The sequence below is a fragment of the Xiphias gladius genome, chromosome 14 (genome assembly GCF_016859285.1).
Source record: "Xiphias gladius isolate SHS-SW01 ecotype Sanya breed wild chromosome 14, ASM1685928v1, whole genome shotgun sequence".
Taxonomy (NCBI): Eukaryota; Metazoa; Chordata; class Actinopteri; order Istiophoriformes; family Xiphiidae; genus Xiphias; species Xiphias gladius.
In genome coordinates this window covers 22,575,962-22,596,016 of record NC_053413.1, presented here as the reverse complement: position 1 = coordinate 22,596,016, position 20,055 = coordinate 22,575,962, and the positions used below count along the sequence as shown (strand labels likewise).

The 20,055-nt window shown below is 41.2% G+C and overlaps 1 protein-coding gene across 1 annotated transcript in view; it reads left to right on the top strand.

The window, feature by feature from the left end:
• The window catches only part of st6galnac3 (ST6 (alpha-N-acetyl-neuraminyl-2,3-beta-galactosyl-1,3)-N-acetylgalactosaminide alpha-2,6-sialyltransferase 3), a 67,119-nt gene that overhangs the window by 26,093 nt on the left and 20,971 nt on the right, over positions 1–20,055 (top strand). The window contains exons 2-3 of the mRNA XM_040143986.1: positions 575–769; positions 6,179–6,588. Coding sequence (XP_039999920.1) covers positions 575–769; positions 6,179–6,588 — 605 coding nt within the window. The remainder of the gene's footprint in view (positions 1–574; positions 770–6,178; positions 6,589–20,055) is intronic.

The window sequence follows — 20,055 nt, the reverse complement described above, 5'->3', positions numbered from 1 at the left end:
TTATGCAACTCACATTACTGCACTTTGAAGCTTTCCCAAAAGTGTAACACAGTGTGATAATACACGGTGTGTATAATACATTTAGAAACAAATGCATCTTAAAACCTTTAAAATGTGTGTTTCATATATTTTTATAATAATTAAACTTTACATATTATATAAAGAGTGAGCAACGAAAATTTTCTTCAGAATTCTTACTTTTTCTTCCCTGGTTGTTCTATTGTATATTTGCTGTTAGCCACTGTATTTGTTGTTTTTATGCAGTGTATAATTGTTATTATGCAGGAAGTTTCCTGTTTCAGAGTATATTTCCTGCCACACAGTCTGCGGTGTTTGTCAGCCCTAACTGCTGGCAGACTTATGAGGCAGGTGGAAAGCCTCTCCTTTTTTGTTTACTCAATCTATTAAACTGCTGAAATTGCAGCTGGGAAAAAATTAAAATTTGATAAAACATTCAGGTTCATTTTATTATTTATTTTATTTGATTTATTTCTGGTTTATGTCTCTGCATTTCTCAGAGTTGTCCGACGTGCACTCTCTCTCTCTCTCTCTCTCTCTCTCTCTCCCTCCGCAGAGGAAGTCGTTGATCGCCACCAGTCTGATCGTGGCAGTTTCGCTCTTCGTGGTTGTGGTGAACTACTCGGAGAAGCCCTACTTCCTCCTGCAGCCTGTTTTCGGTCAGACGTTCAGCGGCCACTGGATGTTCTCCAAGCAGCCGTACAAGGCCTTCAAGCCTCACCTGGGCTACGTCAGCATCCCCAGGCAGGAGGTGAGGGGGCTTTAAGCACACGTGCACGTACGCGTCAGCAAACACAAGCCCACATGGGCAGATGTGCTGTGTGCTGTTTGATGTTTCTATCTGTAATCTATTTCAAACTGTTTTTTTAAACTGAAATGTGTCACTTTGTTTTTTAAAAGTATTGTAGACTTGTGTTGTCTGCATGGTTGGTCGTTGATATAAGACTAGGCTATGCAGTTTCATCTGCTTTAACCCGTGACTAGAGCTAAATAATGACAACTAAGTGCTGAGAAGGGACGAAGTGGTGAGATTTCAGTGATCGTGGCACGCTGCGAGAAACTTCTGAGTGTTTCAGGTTGTTCCATTTGTAGGATACAAAGTAAAGAAAAGCCGACTGACAGGTGTCTACAACTTCACAGGTGTGATCCTGGAAGCTTTGACTTTAAGCCAGCCAACAGTAACATCATTTCATGTGCTTTTTAATTAAAAATGGAAAAGCTTTTATTTTCACCTACACAGCATCTGACTTTGCGTCTCTGCTGAAATCATTTTTCCACTGTCCACTTAAGATGAAAGTATTAACAGCTCATGTTTTACAATTGACCTTTTTACATTTGTCATATTACATTGTGAGAGTTATAACTTACGCCGCACACGGGTAACCTTTTCTTTAATGTTGCATTCATATTCTGTAACCCTCCATTAACATTAACCTTCCATTACACAGCATAATGAAGGTGTATTCAAATGCACGGCAAAAGCACAGCACCTCCGTGAGGATTTGTTTAATTTATTATATCAGGATCTCTGAGATGGATCTGAAAACGCCTGTTTGGTGCCTCTTGTGTGCATAATTTCTTTGTAATTTCAGACACCCCTGTCCATGATCCTATTCTTCAGCCATCTTTCAAACAGCTCTGTGCTGTATATTCCCCGCTCAGTTTATGGAAATTGAAATATCAAAGCCTTTTAATTCCCACCACATCAAAATGTAAAAAAACCAAGCTGTGTATTTGTTGTTTGGGGAGGCAGCCGGCACAAACTGAAATTGTGCTCATACTGGTGGATGTCAAGTAGTCACGCAGTATATTTCGTATATTTCGCTCGCAGAGTTGCATGCAGCATTTCCGGCTGACAGCGAGTGAGTTTGTGCTTTCATTTTAGGTAGCGATGCATCTAGAGTTGAAGTTGCGATGGATGCGTTGGTCCTTCACGAGAAGTGGATGCCTTATGTTCAGCAGGGTGATATTGGCAGATTAATGCAGAGCGCTCTCCCCTGACTCCGGAGAGTTTCATCTACACACCGAGGGCCCAGAAGCAATCACGTCTTATACCAATCTCTACGTGTGCACCTCCTTCTGCCTCCAGACAAGCCTGCTTAAATCACTGCCCTCTCCTCATGGAGATTTATGCAAATCACAGGAAAAGAATGCTAGTTTCTGCAGCGATAGGCCTCTTTTTGGCTCAAATTACCCCAGCGGTGAGTTCTCTGAAGCCAATCAGAAGGGGGCAGTGATTGGCCCGAACGTGAGCGTCAAAAGTGTTTTGCAAAGCTCCTGAAATTTCTGACAGAGGATGGACGGAATTGTCGGGGTCTGGTCGAGGTGATACTCTTATGCTGGGCGTCGTAAGTGATTACACCCAGAGTGACAACCTGCTGTGTGAGCTGTCAGCATCTGTTGAACACATAGCAACACCTTAAGAAGCAGTAATAGTTCGCAAGGACAGTAAGTCAATCTTACCTGATTCACAGTAAGGTGTCATTTTAGGTGTTATAAACCTCTCGCAAGCATGTATAATGCATAACCCGGTAGCATGGGAATGGGCCGCCTTATTTTCCTCATTTGATTGAGTCTGTCTCCAGGAGTGATAAATTGTTCCCTCTGCTTTTCAGGTGAAATAGAAAACATTTGTCTTGCAGCACTTTACATTCATGCCTCTGGTGTATCACAGTCGGAGACAGAAACTCAATATTTTCATTTAGACCTGAAACCTCACAGGCTCTTTGAAATGTACACAATAATCAACATTGGGGAAAGTGCTCCTGTTTTTGGACAATTTAGATTGGGCTGCACTAGCTGTTCCTTCGCACGAAAATTTAATAATGGATATAAAGTTCCCCCTAAATTCTAGTTAGCCACAGGCTAGTTTCAAACCATGATTCTCAAAATCTGGTCGCACCATCGAAACTCAAGGAGTTTCTCAGCTAGTAGTGGCTATAGTGATGTGTAAATCAGTTGCGGGGAAGCATCTGTAGTGCTTCCTGATCAAAAGCGTTGAACTGTGAACAGAAAATCACTGCGGCATCGTGTGCTGCAACATAACTTCCAAAAACATTTTTTCTTTTTTTGGTGGGGCAAAATGATATACTAAACTAACCTGTAAATGAAAGTACAACTTTGTTTTAATTATGCATGCATAAATTGAGATATGTGCGTGTTTCAGGATTCGTATTCATGCAGATTAGGATGACTGTGAAATATCTGATTAAGCCAATCTGACTGACACTTAGTTTAACTTAATTGTCCACCATGTTTACCTTAATTTAAATGGGTGATACATTAGCAAGCCAGCGTTAGCTTTGTCATTTAGCCAGACAACGGTTACCCCTAGCAGTGACTTAAGTGTAAATATTTACCATCTAATCTCTGATGATATTTAACTCTGGACCTGGACCAACCGACAAACTGACCAGCCATCCCCAGGGCCATGCTGCTAGCGCGGCTAAAAACTAAACAAAAGCCTCAGCTCGTTTAGTTGAAAAAATGTTTTCATTGTTTCCATTTGTTTTCTGAAAATGGCATTTCAGACATAAACTGTATTTTTCTTGGTTAAATGTGCGTGCCCCAGGAGGAGTATTTGGAACGAATCACTTTTCACCTTGCAGATGGCTGCAGCTAATCAATGAATTTTTAAGCAGAAGGATTTCTAGGTCCCCGGGAGGCATCTTACACTGGCACTTGGCACATTAATGTAATAATTATTGCTTATTAATTAATTGTGTTTAGAGCATTTTAATGAACGTCAAGGTTAAGTTCACATCCCAGTGCTATAATTTAATGAAGACCGTGTCCAAGGAATTAAGCCCGCTTTTTTTAAATAACCCACTTTATTTTAACACACTCATGCATTAAAATCTCAGGCTTTGCTGAGTGATTTTGTACTTATCAGAGTGCCAAATTTACAGGGATTATAAAAGTGCTCTCTGTTTGCGATTATGGCACGCCACACTAAAACAGCACCATCATGAACATGAAACTGAAATGTTGAGTGGAGGCCATAACATTTTATTGATTTACAGGATGTAATATTCAGGGATTTGTCGGGAGCTAGATTCCAATCCTACCATATATAATGAATAATAATGCTCCAGCAGGGTTTGTAGTTAGGCTTTATACACTTCCTTAACGCATGTAAATGCGTGTGTTCATTTTTGAGACCGTCAACTATTCAGATGCCTGTTTTCATCTTTGAATAAACCAATTCTCTGCCTCATACAGTTTGTGCACAACCGCAGTTTTCTACCGTTTGTCACCGAGCAGCTCCGCTGCGGCAGTTGTGTGGTAAACGCCTTGCTCGGGTTTTCCTCGGCGGCGGGTCTTTCCAGTCACCAAGCCGTGTGCCTCGCATGCAGTTAGCCGGCCAGGATTCCCGACGGAGACCAGCCAATCTGTGTGTGCTGAGAGGCGTGATGGAGTTATGAGTTGGGCTGAGGGGAGCGGGTGATGATGGACGAGCTGCTGACAGCTCGAGGCTGCTGTGATGTGTGTCTCAACCACCCAGTAAATGGAGAGCTACCAGCCCAGGTCCAGGGATCATTTCGTGACCCATGATTGAATCCGTACATGGGAGAAAAAGCAATAGCAGCTAGCTCTGCTGTAGTGAGTCACGTAAGAATGATGTCTCACAAGAGAGAAAGTAAACTAAGCAGTTGATCTTCTCTTTCTTCTGTATGCCCAAGAATGAGTCATGTGAGCGCTGATTAGCCAAGAAGTTGTACCAGACTTTACTGGATTACCTTGTGGGATTGTGTTCGCACACCAAAACTCTAGTGTGTTGATTAAACGCAAAACATGTGAGGCAACGTTTCACGTTCTCTGCCTGAACAGATGGCCGGCATGCAACACGAATGCAATTTGTATTCAAACCAGTGACATTACAGTTATTCTCCATTAAGCAAATGATCAAACAGGGCTTAGTCATGACACCATGCTTTGTCTTTTCTAACTTTTCTTTGCATTCATTCACTTAAGCAAGTTTAATCTCATCAAAACAAACCAAGCATATTAGCTGCAATTAGGTAAATCTCTCATTTCAGATTCAGAGAGGGGTTTCTTCCTCTCTTGGCAAAGCGTAGCTAAGCACTATTATTGAAGATTCATTACAAATCCCCTTGCTCCCGTTAAGTATAATAAGGAATACAAAAAATATACAGTTAGATGAATGACGCAACTTCCTTGCCTGTCTGCTCTGCATTGTCGCAGTAAGTCTTTTCTTGTCATAACTCTGAGGTCCCGCATTCAATTAACTTAATCAATGTTATTTCTGGGCACAGTGACTTTAATCTTAGGAAATAAAAGAAAATTATGTAGGGCTGTAAAACCCTGATGAAAATTTTTTATTCATAATAACCAAATTTTATTTTATGTTCCGATCACACAACTAGCTTACCAAAACCTCACTTTAATATTATTGCAAACATATGACGTATATCACAAACTAAAACATATTTAGATAAAAATGAAAAACTTATTTAAATAAAAATCTAATTAAGTTAAACTAAAAGACGAAAACACCTTAAAACTGTCTCAAGTTCATTTCAACAGTAAAGGTGTTAATGGGATTCCTATCTTTAAAATAAAAAAATAAAAAAATTAGTGATTCATTTTAGAAGAATATTTATCACTTTTTTTCAAATAATAAAAGAAAAACAATGAGGATTTACATATGTTGTTTGTCTTCATTATGTTTTCTCACGGTAATTTCAAGACTTCTTGCATTTTTTGGCTTCTGAATGATGGAGGATGTTGCTACATACAGGCGGGCTTAAAAGCCTTGTTCTGGAAGCCGTAAAAGAAAATGATTAACAACTGTAGTATTTTACACTGATATATTTCCTTCCTCAAGTCTCTGCTCTAATTATGTATTTTTTCTACGCCTCTGTTGTGTGAGCTGTACCACAGACCTGCTGATGTTCCCTTGGTTACCCATAGAAGTTGATAAAGGTTAAAAAATTACTTATTGTCTCTTTTTAACCACAGCTGTAGCCTCGAGACCTGACTTTGACTCGTGACCCTGGGTCGCTGCTGTTGTTCCTGGCCCTGACCTCTAACCATTACGGCGCAGAGTGAAAATAAAATAAAAGGAAATAAAAAGACTCGCGTACAGGGACTGATAAAGACCTATAGTATTGTAACTGACTGGCTTCCTCTCCTCCAGCCCCTGAAGCTGCACTGTGAGCTCTGCAGCATTGTGTCCAGCTCGGGCCAGATGTTGGGGCAGGCTGCCGGCCCACAGATCGATCGTTCTCCCTGCATCTGGCGGATGAACAATGCACCAACTCGGGGATTTGAGCGTGACGTGGGCCGACGAACCACGCTGAGGGTCGTCTCCCACACCAGCGTCCCCCTGCTGCTGCAGAAGCCCCAGTACTTCTTTGGGCAGGGCAACGACACCATCTATGTCGTGTGGGGGCCGCTGCGAAACATGAGGAAGGATGGGAAGGGCATCGTGTACAACATGCTGCGACAGGCTGCGGAGAACTACCCTCATGCACGCATCTACGTCACCACAGAGGACAGGATGAACTACTGCGACATGGTCTTCAAGAAGGAGACGGGAAAAGACAGGTGAGTCGGGGCTCAGTCTTCTGTTTTTGTTGCTCCTGTTTTTGGCACCGCATCTCTACATTCCCCCGACCAGACCTCCGATGTATCACTCTGACAAATTTACCACTCAGCACTTTGACATTCACTGTTCTCTTCGCTGCTATAATATTGATCTCATTGATGCTGATGGTCCGCTCAGTGCTCTGTGCTTTCCTTGTCTCTCCTTCTCCCTTTCGTGAGGCGTTATCAAAGTGAGCTGCATAGCTTTCCCTTTTGAAGAGGATCAGCACGGCACTGGAGACAGTTTTCTAGAACGAAACTTTTCATGGGGAGCCTCAAAAGCATGCGTTGCCTGGCTTATAGACATCAGCCAAATGCTGGTCTGGGGAGAATCCGGTTAATGAGGTAGTATGATTCTGGCAGTCTTTCTAAACACTCTTGTAGAAGCTGGTCTCAACTTCTCTGACAGTGTCTTGGCACATTCTGAATTTGCAGAAATGGTGAAATTGCTCAAGCTGCAGATGAGTACAGGATGACCTGGAAAGTCTGCAGAGGATTGTTTCTTTGAAATTTATGATTGTTTGTTGGAGATATTTGGCACAATATACGGCACAGTTGCACTCAGTTATTTTAAAGACAGACCCACCTGGTTATTCCTTTCTCTATAAATTCCCCAAAGAGAATCACAGGTTAATGACTGTGACAACCAGGCTCCGGGCCCACTATTGTTTAGTATGAACCTCATTTCTCAGACTAGCCTACGGTCATTTCCATAGAGCTCCACACTCCTGTCTCTCCCACATGTCATCAAGACCTCTTTTAACTTCTTAAGAGGATTAACATGTTAATAGGCACAGCATCTATTCCAACTGAGCTCCATTGTCTCGCTCTTATTCAGGATGGCAGGGTTAACACTGAATTTCATGTAGAGTGTCCATGTTCAGCCTGGCTCAGCTTTTCCGAAGGTCCACGAAGCCCAGATAGAGACGTGGGATTAGGGAGGGATGCTCAGGGAGAAGAATGTCATTACAGGACATAATGCTTATGGGGGTGATGCAGAGCTTCAATCATTACTGATTGGCAACAGGGACCAAAACTCAGGGTATAACAACGAACTGCATCTAATGAATGTGCGATGAGCGCTGAGAGGGTTGTCTATTTTTCTGTGTCTCTGCCTGTCCATAACTGTTTGTGTTTGTCTGAAACCTAGTTGCAGCCTTTACATTAGCCTGAAAGACAGCAGTAGCACAGTATATTTTCATAATATACTAATCAGACAGTTATCATTATGGTGAGCTTATAGTGCATGGTGTTACTCCAGAAATAAAAATACAGCTTTTTATGTCATTCACTTAGTCATGCAAAGTAGTCCAAGTAGTCTTGAAGTCCACAGCAATATAACACACTCAAAAATCAAAAAATAAAGGTTTGTTTTCTTTAATAAACCCATGCAAAATACATTTATTAATGTTCACAACATCATAACACCCAAAACACTCTTACTGGAGCAGCTCATTTGCCCTTACCCCCACACTTGTGTGTTATTTCAGTGGTTTACTGTCAGTGCTTGGTGCATTGTGCAGGGCGTAATCATCAGCTTGGCGGAGATGGAGCAGTGATCAATAGCACAACTCTAATTATCCAGGTTGCCGTGAACTGCCTGCAGGACGTGGCGCCTGAGCCTCCAATCGCAGATCAGGCGAAACACAGCGCCGGCTGACAGACTCGCCAGTCGACCGAGTCTCCGTCTCTCAGCCAGTAATTTAAAACCAAATGTAAAGGGTCTGTCAGGGAGCTTGGTCATTTCTGCACAGAGATGTGGAAATTAAACTTGAGGAGACTCAGAGGTGGAGGAGTTATGATGATCTAAACGGAGGCTACAGAAAAAAGGGGTAAAGACCAAGTCAAGACCGGGACCACAGATGCTTTCAAGACCAAGAATAGCTAACTGACCGAGACCAAGAAGAAGCTATTTTCCAAGATTTTTCAGTAGCTGTCTCACAATGAAAAACCACACATTTTATATAATGCATCCTGACTTCTTTTTGGTGTTCTAAATTTTTCCACTGTTTCACTGAATAAACCAATTCAAAAACGGCTTAAAATTGGCATGTAAAATGGAATAGGGACACAATCACTGACTATTTTTCCACAATGTAGTCCTCAAAGGAAATCGAGGAGCCGCTCACAGCTTCAAGAAAATTTAAATGGATGGTAGTTTCTCTTCGCTAACTGTTACCCCAAAGTCGCGGTGTAACTGACGCATCTTGGGAAAATTTTTACATAATTTTCACAGTAAAGTACATTGATTCCAAAAAGCATACCTTGAAAACTTATATGTGTATTGTCAAACTGGGAATAAGTAGGTCTTGTAAATAACAGTGATGCTTAAGGAGTTTCTTTGATGGCGTACAGAGATGTGGATGAATTTGCACGGGCTCTGTTCTAAGCTTTTTCACATCCAAATGACCGAAAACAGGAAAGGAAAAAAATCCCTGTTTATGTATTTTCAAACAAAGACGAAGGCGTGTCTTGATGCCTCAGCTGTCTGAGGTGCAAACGTCGCTGTGACGTCCTGGATTCAAATTCAGCCAGGGACATTTGTCCCTTGTTGTCTCTGTCTCTCTTCGGTGAGCTACCCAGAAAAAGTAAAAATATCATCCGAAAGAAAAAAAAACTGAAAAAAGTTGAATCAATAACAGAAGCCAAGACAATAAAAAGTCTGACTACAGCCCAGGATGTAAATGAATTTGACAGGCGCTTAAACATAGGATTCATGTAATTGCACACCGCAGCTGGAAGCTGCACGTGCTGAACCTCTCTGTTATCAGCCCTACCTCCTGAGCTGCAGTCGTTGGCTGTCGGACCCCATTGGCGTGGCCCTGTTAGCGGCGGTAGATAACAGACCGTACAATGACACAGGACTTAAATCACACTGTCACTTTACAGCGCTGCCACCTGGGCCTGCGTGACCTGGGTCTAAACTTCCCAGCCAGCTGCTCCCTCATAGCATGTGTATGTACTTGGGTTGGTGTTTAGGTGGAGGTGGATGTGTGTGTGTGCGGTGTGTGTGAGGGTTTTCACCTTTTCTCTGTTTTTGATATTCCAGGTTAGAGTGGGCATTTTATTTATCCCTTTGTGTGCCTCTTCATTCCTGCAGTATGTTCTTTTCCATTGCACAGAATCAGGATTCTTTAACTGCTTTAACCTTTTTTTGAAATTTTCATTGAAAACGAACAGGTAATTTTCTTTCCGTCCTGATTTATTTATTTATTTTTTCGTATTCTTAAACCTTAAAGGCCCTGAAAACCTGAAAAAAATAGTAACGACCTTCCCAATCAACTTAGGTGAACTTTAATTTCAGGAGAATACAAGTGTGATTGACTGTAGTTGAAGCTCATTCACTACATTTCCCCCAATTGTTCTGTAAATCATACAGCATAAAATTAGATGAACATTTTCGTATTTGCATTTACTAAAGTTAATGGTGTCACATCGGTTTCAAAATAAACCCGTGTCCTGCAAACAAAGCCATCTAAATAACAAGACATTGACAACATGTAGCTGTTGCACCCCTTTTACTTTATAGACAAACTTTACACCTAACATCCCCGACACATTACACTGTATATTTGCAGCTGTAGTCGGCAGAAATGTTTGTCATTTCACCCTTGTGCTTATGCTTGTCCTGCACCGCACATCGTTATGTTCATATTTGTGCAGGAGATAAAACAGTATGGGTACCTACTAATCCAAAACATTACTCAAAAGCACAACTCATGGTCATAAACTCCACAGGTGACCTTTAATTTCAAGACAACACAGGTGCCCTTTAGTCATAGCTGATTTACTTCTTTATTCTCCAGTGTACATTTCAAACAGTAGTTGTTATGTATATTTCTTTTAATGGTGTCAAATCTGGCTCCAAGTGAACTCCTGTTGCGCCACAAGAAATAACAAGACACGGATGTGAAGGCAAAACCAGTAAAGGTCATGTTGTTTTCTGACAGTTTCCTTTTGTGGTTGTGCAACTCTTACAATGAAATAAGGATAAAAGAAAGGAACTGTGACTAAATGCTGATCTTCTAATTTGAGTAATAGTCTGTGGAAATTATTTTTCATGCTGGACCAGAATCAGTGGAAACAAACTGGAAGTCAACCTAGAAAACTGACACACAACAAACAAAAACACAGATGTTATCCTTAAATGGATCAGTCAGACGCAGGAACAAAAAATTGATATTTCTTCGACAATTTCTGATTAGGGGTAAGTCCATCTAATCGTAGATTAACTAAATAGCAGACGCTCCACTCTCTTGGGCCTCAGAATATGCGGTGAATTTTATTTTAATCTGTTTTTATTAGTGTGAATGTCACGGCTGTGTAATCATTCTTCATAGTCTCCAGTCGTCCACCTCATATGACTGTACGAACCCCTTGCAGTCAGCGCTTACTCATCTTAAAATAGCTTGGGTTTAAAATGAAACACCATTTATTTAAACAGCTACTGTCTGTTATAATCGCAGTCTAAGAGATTCTGTTCAATATTTGTGAATGTGAAGAGCTCTTTAGCAAAGTCATGTGTTGCAGGTCATTTTTTTTTTGTGATGTTGTCAGTTCAGAAACGCCTGAGGCTGCTCCATACAGAATGAGCTGGAGAAGGCAGAAGTGGGAAGCACCCATAGGGATTTTGTGGGGATGAGGGAGTGTTTTCTCCGGTTAAAACGAAAGTGCAATTCAGTCTTCCGTTCATTGTCTGTGAAAGAGCTCCAGGTTTGAAAAGTTTGAAAGTTTGGGTTTGATTTAGTTTCTTTTTCCACGCCGCAGAACTCATTTTCACATGAGAGCTACTGTTAGTGATGCTGGAGACTTGGGGACATGGGGACATTTTGCAGGTCGTGCAGTGGCTGCCGTCGGTTGTGGCTAGCTGCAGTTGAGGCAAAATGGATTCAAAGAGTGAGCATCGGTTGGCGTTGCTCCTAATTCTAGAGTGCAGGGTTATAAAAGTTGGATGATCACAATGCGACGCTCAAAACTCAGATTTCAGCAATGTCATAATGGTTGGTTCATGTTAGAACCAACCAAAGTTTAACTCCACACGTAAACACAGAGCAAATTTAGTTTTCCGGTCATGCGTAATGATGTGACAGTTTTTGTTCATTGGTGGCTCAAAATTGCCACGAGAAGTAACCCAGAAACCGTGCGTCGTAATGTTGATGAATAATGTTGAAGGGCACGGAAAAGTGAACTGTGGTCGTACAACTGAAGGGACACAGATGGGAATCTACATCATCTAATGCTGGCAAGTCCAGCTTGATGTAGACGGAGATGCTGGTCATAGGAGTATAGGAGACCGTTTTCATCGTTGAAGTTTTATTTTGTTCGGATCATTTTTGCTTTGATTCGTCACTTCTTGTGCAACTGGGCAGTACTGCATTCCTTAGTAACATGTTACAGTAATGTGATTACTTCACGTTTTAGGGATTACAATTTGAAATAAAGTAATTACATCACAGTTAGTAATCCCAGTAATGCTGTGTTACTTTGACATTTGGGGGTCGGCTTGTTCGCTGTCTTACCGTGACTTTGGTAGGTTACCATCAGCTTGGTCTCTGGACTGATCCTACATCTGCTAGCTAGGTTAAAAGGGGCTAACGGAGGGGGGAGGCAGTTAGCATCTACCAAACGGGGAGAAATGTGACTCCTGTTAATTCCAGAGTTGTCTTATTCACGTCCTGCGTGTTCTTACCTGGCTTACTTCGTTCGGAGTTGGAGGGGGTGTGAACCCCGCAGCTGAGTTCAGGACTTTATGGAGAGCTGTGTGCAGTTGCTGAGGCTAAACTAGCCGCTGGATGGTCAGTAAAGCCCCAGCCTGCATAAAACTTTACCTCGATGTTCCACAAAATCCAAAGTGTTTCCAAACAGAGCTTTTTAGATTGCTGACAGCGGCGGTAGTATTGCCACCCCCACAATCGAATATTAATTTTCACAGTCAAATGTCTGTTTTTTATACAATTTGATTATATAATTGAATTTAAAATACTCTTTGACAGCCCTAAAGGGCCCCACTGCCTCATTTGATTAACAAGTAAAGGTTAATGTAAGGCAGTTGCATTTTTAAAAAGGCAGCAAAGAGCCTTGCTTTTATTCATGACTTTTTTGTGTACAGTCTTGAGTCTAAACTGCTCCCACACATCTCTTCTCAGTTGTTTCGGTGTCTCAGTCATCTGTTTGCTTTAACAAGGAGAACAACCGTAGCCTCATTTGCCGAGGGCATTGTGCTTATACACTGTCAATTTCGGTCAGATCTTTGAAGAGAAAATCAGTTGTGCTTAATACATAAACCCGGTTTCACTTCAGAGACATGGGATTCTCTCTTCTCACTGTTGCCTCCTCACTTCATTGTGCTTTTCCGATCAAGAAAAATGGTTCCACTGCAGGTTTGAAATATTTGATATTCCAGACAAAGCAGATGAAAATGGCTGCCTGAACCTGAAATATTCTTACTCGAAGGGAGGGAATTTGGCAGAAAGCAACGGTCACTGATCCAATCTGCGATCCCAATCCCAATATGATTGAGAGCAGACACTGGCTTCAATGTCAAAGGACTCCCCACCTGTGCACAGGCTTGTTTACAGGGTGCGCAGTACGTGACTGTATCTGTAATTGCTTTGTGTATTGGATGTCAAGAGAAGAAACTGCAGATAGTTGGAACATTGCTGTGGGCTCATGTAAGAGATTGAAACAGTGTTTGCAGCATTACCACGTAACTGTGATTTCATGCTTATCACAACGAGCCGTTTAAAGAGAAAAGAGAGTAGGAGTATTCTTTATGTTTCTCTCCACATGGAGCCGTGATTCCCACTGTATACGGCCCTAAAAATAAGCACCGAGTGCGTTGCTCTCCATCAAAACTAAGAGTTTGTCACTGAGCAAGCGTGTAATGACATTACATTTCTGCGCTGAACGCTTGTAATTGCTGTGAAATTATCTTATTAAATGAAGCCACTGGAAACCCTGAAACACAAATAACCCGGCGTTCTGGGCTGTTCAACGGGTCAAAACTGGTTAATTCACAACAACAAGAAAGTCATCACAGTATGCGCTCCCAACGGAAGACCGGATCAGCGACTCGTCATTTTCTGTGTTCTTGTGACCCCGAAGTGAGGCATTTGTCGGCGGGAGAGAAGCAAATTGACAGCTGAGGGCGAAGAGCACTCTTCCTCAAAGCCCATTTGCAATTTATATCCTAATGACGTAATGGTTCCCGGAGGATGTTAAAACCATTAGCGGGGGGAGGGACGTTAGGTTGGTCACTGGATTTCCATTTGGCTTGTCAAAAAGGCAAAGACCCTTTTATCTTTCGTCTGTGTTGGACTGGGGGGGTTTGTCTGTATGTACCTTTAAAAACAAACAAAAAAAAAAACAGCTTGAGATTCATCACTCAGTAGCTATAAAAACTATATTGCAAATCATTTATAAACCAGGGTCTTTGGTCCTTTTTTTTTTTTTTTTAACTTACTTACTTTCCTTATTTACTGGCAATAGTAACACTCGACTGGCCAAAAGTATGTTGACACCTGAACATTACACCTCTAATACAACACAAAGGTTGTGTCCTTGCCACTCATCTAGGGAGGATTTCCACCAGAGATTTGACCCTGTTCAGTCACACGAGCATCAGAGGTTGGGTGCTGATGTTGGGCGATTAAGGGGGGTTTATAGATGTGCCTTAAGGAGCCCACTGCTTCACTGACATTTGCTTCCTCAAAAGTGTAACTACACATCAGGGCTACATTAGCTGATACAATACCATATGGTGACCTTAGAGCAGCTATGATTGATATTTTTATAATAAAAGTGCATCAAATGACAGTGTGAAAACAATGTGAAAGGTGTTGCTCAAATTGGTGAACCTACAGAATTTTTTCAGGTGAATGAGCAGCTCCTCTCGGCTTTACGGCGCCGTATAGTGAGTTTCAGCTCATTGTTTAGCTGTTGGACTGTTTTGGTTCACTCTCATCACTCTCATAGCATCGTTTTTGTCTCAGTTAGAGGTCAGCTGGTGAACATAGTGGAGTATTTAGCAACTAAAGAGCTTGTTATTCCCTAAGGAGTTGGTAGAGACCAAAAACAGAGGTAGAAGAGGTAGAGTGAATATTGGACTTGCATTCATCAGGCAGCCAGAAGCAGGACTCTAAATGAATGATAATGTTGCTCCGTTACTGAAACTGTTTGCTAACAAGTTTGCTAACAACAAAATGGCATGGTGATGGTATGGTATGTCAAGATTGTGTTCCAAACTTGTGCCACCTGCCCCCAAGAGGCCGTCTCCTTGTTGCTGCGTGTGTTGCCAGTGCTGAGAGTGTTGATAGTAAAGTCAACCTTAAGCAAGATGAAGAAAGGCTCGCTCACCTGCTCCTGTGCGGAAACACCGAACACCCAGCAAGCAAAAGCAAGAGTAACGATGTTATGTTACCACAACATTTTCACAGTGGTGGTCTCCTATTCAGAAGTTATTTGCACGTTCTGCTGTATAAGTACATATTTGTGTAGCTCAATGTCACTTTACATAAGTAAATGTAAATATTCTTTCATATGTAAATGAAAGAATGTTACTGTGGAGAATATAATTAAAACACGATACGGCCTGATCATGTACAATACGGCTCTGAACCGTACTTCAAAAGCTGACTACGGTGAGGCTGCCATTAACCCCCAACATCATGTATAAACCAACTTACGGCCTGACTCACAGTGGTGGTTCCAGTTCATCACAAAAAAGGTGTTGGATGTAGGTCAGGGCTCTGCATAAGCCAGTCAAGGTTTTCCACATCAAACAGAGAAAACCATTTCTTTATGGATCTGGCTTTGTGCATCATCATGTTGACACAACTTTCTGTGGCCAAAGGTTTTATTTTCTGCCTTTCTTCATACATTTTATACCTGATTTGATTTGCTGTGAAAATAAATAAATGTTCAAAAGAAAGAAAAAAAAGTTCTGCGGTTGGAGAATGGCAAATTACTTTCATGTCACCAACAATTTTTTCACAAAAATGATACATATTTGTCAGTCTTCATTTTACAGAAGAATGTTTTTGCTGCCTTGCTTTTTGAATAAAATCTCCCCTATGCAGTGGATGCCAAAAAAAAAAAAAAAACTTACATGAACTTACATGAATCGGTCATCCTGCCAGCTGGGCAGTAACGCTGGTAGACATGATGGTTAGCTCACAGCGTCACTGAGCGAAATCCCCCAAAACACACACCTGCATCATGAGACATGTAGCAACCCAGCCATCTAATACGTCTTATTGGATTAAATTCGTCTTTGGCTTCAGAAAAATAACACTCTAAAAGAGATTAAACATCCTCCTAACACGGAGCTCCACAGTGTGTCAGTGTGTATAAAGATTATTTCTGATTCTGTTTCACCAAGACAGTTTCTGGCATATTCATGCTTTTTATAAAGACTTTTGCCTTATAAAAGGGCTTTATTGTCCACATTCAGGCATAAGATGATAAGGTGAAACTTCAGTGGCCCCTATTGAGAAATTATATAACTGTGGCGGCAAAAAGTAATAGCATTCGGTAGGAGAAAAAAAGAGTACTAAAATATGCAGTAGAATAAAAAGTAGGTCATTTGGAACAGTAGACACAACAAGAACAATAATATAATTGACAATAAATTGAATAAAAATGGGTTTCACTGACATCCTACCTGTATATAAAGTAAAATGTTCATAAGCTTGTTTAGAAGAACACATCAGTTAGAGCTAAAACTATTTTTCGATGAGATGAACAACAAAATTAATCAGCAACTATTTTGATAATCAAGTATTTGCTGGGGTCATTTTTTAAACGAAAATCTGCGATTCTCAAATGTGAAAAATTGCTTTTCTCTGTTTTATGTCTTTGTGAAGCGCGATCTTTGGGTTTTGGACTGTTAAAATCAGACATAGCAAGACATTTGAAGGGGTCGTGTTGGCCTTGAGAAAATTGTGAGACATTTTTTTTCAGACATTTTTTTAGACTAAACATTTGTGAAAATAATTGTCAGACCACTCGAGCACGAAAAGAATTGCTAGCTGCAGCCCTAATATCGATACAGTGTTGTATCAAGGATAAAAAATGCAAAATACACGTCATAAATCGTCTGTCTCCAAACAACGAGAGAGTACCAGTATCTGCAGTGTTATGTTAAGTGTAAATGTAACAGTATGTAAAAAGTAATTTGAATTTCCGGTGATACTAATGGTCTGTAAATACCTTCTGTCTGATGCGTTGATCTGGTCTACAGATGGCCGTACGTATGCACAGAAAGTGTTGTTTTGTCCAGACCATTGCAGGGAAAAAGCAATTAATGTGACTTTGATTTTGAGCCAGTAGAGTGTGTGTGCGTGTGTGTGTGTGTGTGTGTGTGTGTGTGTGTGTGTGTAAGAGCTGGGTGTTTTGCCGTGAAGGTTAGAGCCTGAGAGCGCGTGAAACGTGGAGCGCTGTGGTCAGGCATGAGAGTGTTTCACGGGTATACCACTGTAAATTTTTACCCATTGCCCTCCCACTCTCTCTCTCCCTCTTCCTCTTTCCCCGGGCTGGTGTTTGACATTTTAACTGCAGCAGGTGCAGAATTCCAAGTTTCCCCACAGAGCCGATAACTTGATGTGGCTTGATGTCTCATAGATCCTCTAACATCTTCTGGCTTAAACGAGCTTTTCTCTGATGTTTAGGCCGACTAAAGACTTTGTTTCGTTATGCTCACTGTACTGTGGAATCACAATCAAATTATCTGCCCAGTAGGCCAAGACATAAAATGCTTACTGGTGCGAGACGGTCAAAGACGGATCTCCTATCAGTGTCCTCAGAAGGAGGAATGAGTGCAGCCACGAGGCTCAGTGCAGAGTCAGCCATAATGCATCTTGTCAGTGACATTCTGTTAAATGTTCAGCTCTAAACTGGATGTGAACTAGTCACTTCAGATTATAGTAGTACAACGCTTTGTGAAAAGGGAAGCATCACCTCTTGGCAGTAGTATTAAAATTTGCTTGTAAAATTGTCAAGGCAGCTCCCAAAGATTTGGAGCCTTTCAAGTCTCAGTAATGTTGATGCAATTCTTACTACGTTATACTCTGCATCTAGCCACAACTTGAGCCCTGTGTTTTTTTGCCTATATATTTGTTTACATTTTGGTAAATTGGCGCTATTAAAAGTATGCCGAATTAGGAATTAGCGGTTCCTTTTTTTTGCAGTGTTCCCATGGATATGCAGACAACTGTCACTGGATTACTTTGATACTGAAGAAAACTTAAACATGATGATTTTCAGGCAATGACTTATGGACATTGGAGATAATGATATCCTCGGCAAAAATGAAAAAGTCACACCGAACTTAAAAATGTGTGTCATGTCTGTGTGTTCAGATTTGAGAGAGAGATGAATGAATGAATGAATGAATGAATGAATGGGTACAGACAGACCAAGTGTATGAATGGACAAGGAGATCTGGCCTTGTGTAAATGTCTCAAATTACTGACTGAATTATGTGTTAAAGGAAGAATAATCACTGCGTTATTCCATCTGTCACACCTTTCAGATTTCTGATTTGTGTGCAGCATCACTCACCGTCCTCATAATGGGGTGTGATGAACATGAAAATGTGAAATCATGGCAGCATGTGCCGTAAGCCTCCTGTAAAACCAGGAGCTGTGCTGCATTGTCAGAGCGAGAAGGTTTTGCATATTAAAGTTGTAAAGCATTTCTTTGTGAGCCAACCATAAATCTTCTTTACTGTAAGACGGGGGACCCGGTGTTGCTTAAGAGCAGCCTGAGCAGTCGGGGAGATTTTAATAGTACCGTGGTTGTTGGGCTTTTGCATGGGATTACTCCCTACTGTGAAGCTCTTCAAGGTGTATTGCCAGAGAGAGGAGGCTGCTCTAAATTATTGAACAGTACAAGTGAGATTAATTGATTATTGAGCTTTAAAGCAATGATAATCAGTAGTTGTGTGTGTAATCCTGGATCTTAGGTCTATGTCTTTATCTCTGTCCCTGGAGAAATCTCTTAAATTGGTCCTCATCTGTTTTACTAATCCTTGGTTTTTGCTCCCCTGGTCTTGGACAGGCATCCCATTAACATGTTGGATAGCAGAGCTTGGAGAGTCTTACCCCAGACTGTTTTTCTACTCCCTCTGTTTTTGTTGTTGTTTTTTTTCCTGAGTCATAAAAATGACTCACTTACACTGCTTTAATGTGATGGCTGATCGTTGTATACCAAACCTATCCAGACTCCTGCTCACCTCTTCTGACCTTCCACAATTTGTTATTCTGCCTTTTCTACCAAACAAATCTTCATAAATAGTATATGGCTCTTGTGCACAGAGACAATGTTGTTTCTAAGGCTGGTAACGGTTCTCGGATAAGGGACCCAAGAGCATGACTCAGGTTGCAGATGTAAAGGTAAAGAGTCCTTACTCAGAAAAAAAACAAGGATACAAAAATCAGGCTGAGGCAAAATCCAACAAAAAAACACAGGGAAGGTCAAAAACATAGGCAAGGTCACACACATGATCAGGTTCAAAACAGGCAGGCAAAGAACAGATCACTGGAAAACTAAGGCACATGGCACAGAGACAATCTGGCAGAGAGCAAGTGGAAACGGGCGCTAATGAGGGAATGGGGAACAGGTGAACAGGTGAGTGGGGCGGAGGAGCAGGTCAGGTGATTACAAGTGGGACTGGCAGGGTCTGAAATGGAAGCAGAGTTAGGACACGTATGCACAAACAACTAGAATGAATGAATGAAAAGGATGAATGAGCAGACTGAAACACAAAAAACCATGACAGCTGAGTAAAACATGGCACAAACACTGCCACGATTGATGCTTTGAGGGCAAAGCTGTAAGGTGTTATGTAGTAAAGCCTATTCCTTATGCTGCTGACTGAAATTGGTTAAGATAAATGTCTCAACCTGCATGAGGCTTTCATTTCCAAGACACTTTATACTCACTTTTTGAATAATGCATAAATCTCACTCTTCTCTTTCAGCTAAACAAATGCTGTTTACTCCTGTGAAGTGAGTTAAGGTCTCGCCTGGGTCTTGGATAATGATGGGATTCTTTTACTCGGGGCTGTTTGTCAGAGCTTTGATAGGTGGAGCTAATAGGCTTATAAACCGTGATGTCTAGGTTTCTTTTTATCAAGATATTGTTCTATGAACTGCAGAAAACTGTCGCATGAATGACATTTGAAGCTCAGTTTCACAGTGCTGAAGTGAACATCGTATAGAGTATGAGATCTGAATTGGAGCTGCAAGCAACAGTTATTCTCAATTTTTTGTATTAATCTGTTAAGTAGCTTTTTCAGTGATCAATGAATGATTAAAAAAATATATATCCATCACCTTTTCCCAAAGCCCAAGGGGATGTCTTGAAATTGCAAAACCAAACCCAAGATATTCAATAGACCACGATATAAGAGAGAGAAATGCAGGAAAT